Genomic DNA, 2370 nt, shown 5'->3' with positions numbered 1-2370 from the left:
CTGTGTGTACATCTGACTGCACTTCTTAACGTTATGACAAGACAGACTGTCAACAACGTCCGACCGTGGCCGTGACGTCTCATAGACTAGGTAACTTCTTTGATAGGCATTTAGAAGTTGGAGTACTAAGTAAGGATAAGAATTTATGGATGAACAACTTCTTTATTACAATTAAGAGCGACGTTTCGGTGTAGGTTTCTAACACCGTTATCAAGCAAGTGATTTACAGAGTGCAGTAAGCAAGTATATATACAAGTAGGAGGCAATGTTTATACAGTAGACTAGATATTGTTATACTGGCGTAGAGAAGCCTGTTGTGTACACACAAGGGCAGTGATGACAATCATCGGTGAAGTCAGTGCCATGAACAAAGGATGAAGCCAGTAATGTAAACGACGGGATTATGGCTGATTGGGGTCTTTGATGAGTTGATGGTACGCCAGGGGTATGTAATAGCCTTGGTCACGGTTGATTGCGGGCTGAAGTATTTTGATGTTGATGGCTTCTTGTAGTTTCCTGATCTTGAAGTCTTTGAGGTTGGTGACGAGGGTTGTGACTCTCTACCACTGGATGCTGTGGCTTGGGTTGTCACGGATGTGGTCTGATAGAGCTGATTTAGAGTCATCTTTGGTGACTGAGCTTTGATGTTCTTTAATTCGGGTTTTGAGGGGCCTAGATGTTTCTCCTATGTAAGCTTGTCCACAATTGCACGGAATGTGGTACACCGCTCCTGATGGTTCTGGCTTGTGGCTGGATGGTGGTTTCCCTGTGGCTTTAATTGTGTTCTGAATAGTATGACTTCTTTTGAAGACTACATCAATGTTGGCCTGTTTCTTTAAGAGTCTCTGGATTTTGTGACTAACTATTCCAAAGTAGGGGAGGCTGATCACAAAGGGTGCAGACTGTGGACGTGGGGATTTCTGAGATTTCTTGGTGATATTCTTTATCGTCTGTTGTACTAGTTGCTCAGGATAGCAGTTATGCTGTGTAAATACTTGTTTGAGGTGGCTAAGTTGAGTAGTTAGATGTTGCTTCGTGGAACAGATGTTGTGAGCTCGTCTTGCTAGGGTTGACACAATTCCTTTTTTGACTTGAGGTGGATGGTTGGATGCATAGTGTTAGTATTGATCTGTGTGGGTGGGTTCTCGATAAACAGTGGTCTGGAGTTTGTCGTTTTTATCTTTCTGTACGAATACATCAAGGAAAGGGAGCTGTCGATTGGTTTCTTCCGCCATGGTAAACTGCATACGTGGGTTTTGGGAATTAAGGTGGTCCAATATAGTTCTGGGGTCATTGTTGGGATGTAGGATGGCAAAGGTATCATCAACTTTGCGGAACCAGCAGAGGGGAGTTATTGGGGATGTTTCCAGGGCTTTTTCTTCCAGGTGGGTCATAAATATCTCGGTGAACAAGGGTGATAGTGGGGATCCCATTGGGAGGCCGTGGGTTTGTTGATAGAATGTGTCTTTCCAGGTAAAGTATGTAGAGCTGATACAGGAGTGTATGAGTCGGATGATGCTGTCAGTTGTTAGGCGGGTGTCTAGGGATGGGAGGATTTCCTCAACGCGGGTTCTGATGATTTCCATGGCCTCGTCCCGGGGTACATTCGTGAATAGGTCGACAACGTCGTAGCTTATGAGGGTTCCTGGTTGGGGGATGTCGAGAATCTTCTTACAGAATTCTGACGAATCTTTCACAAAAGACTTGGCAGTCTTGCCAAGAGGTGCGAGGAGGCGGGCTAGGTGCTGGGCCGTATTGTAGTGGACGGTGTCTCTGGGGCAGACTAGGAGACGGGCTTTGACGGGGTCTTTGTGAATTTTTATGGTTGCCCGGGCATAAGGTGGTTTGGGGTGACTGGTGATGAGTTTTTTGTGGAGGGTGGGGCCGATTTCATTGCTGTCCCGAAGTTGGTTGAGGAAGTTCTTGTGCTCTTTCTGTAGGCTGTTGGTGGGGTCTTTCTTTAGCTGCTTGTAGGTTGATTGATCGTTGAGGATGTTGTCGGTTAAGGTGTTGAAGTGGGTAGTGTCCATGATGACAGTTGCCTTGCCTTTGTCTGCTGGGGCGATGATGATGACCGAGGTCCTTTGACAAAGGGCAGTTACTCTAGCGGAAAGACCGATGGATTGCCGCGAAAGGCAAGTAAAAACAATTGTTGTTTTGAGTATAAGTTGCTTCGCCACTGTGTAAGAAAGAGATTTCAGTTGGAACTATATTGGCTACTGTCACTGTCCGACTGACACATCACTTACCCTGTGACGTAATAAATATTAATGCGCGCATTCCAGGAAAACTCGCAATGTTTAGGTAATGTTTGTGAGTTAGGGGAAGCGATTTTCAAGCACAGAATTGAAGAATGATATTATATGATAA

General features: G+C 45.2%; 1 protein-coding gene across 1 annotated transcript; it reads right to left on the bottom strand.

The window, feature by feature from the left end:
- Positions 1-1118: 1118 nt before the first annotated feature.
- On the bottom strand, positions 1119-2030 carry LOC125380881. Its single transcript, XM_048396639.1, has one exon. The coding sequence runs from the start codon at positions 2028-2030 to the stop codon at positions 1119-1121; it is 912 nt and encodes a 303-aa protein (XP_048252596.1).
- Positions 2031-2370: the final 340 nt, after the last annotated feature.

The sequence above is a fragment of the Haliotis rufescens genome, unplaced genomic scaffold (genome assembly GCF_023055435.1).
Source record: "Haliotis rufescens isolate VD_foot unplaced genomic scaffold, xgHalRufe1.0.p SCAF_16, whole genome shotgun sequence".
Lineage (NCBI taxonomy): Eukaryota > Metazoa > Mollusca > Gastropoda > Lepetellida > Haliotidae > Haliotis > Haliotis rufescens.
This window is presented reverse-complemented; position numbering and strand designations above follow the sequence as displayed.

Excerpts from the sequence above, each read along its gene's own strand:
- LOC125380881 (XM_048396639.1), bottom strand. The coding sequence starts at position 2,030 with ATGGACACTACCCACTTCAACACCTTAACCGACAACATCCTCAACGAT.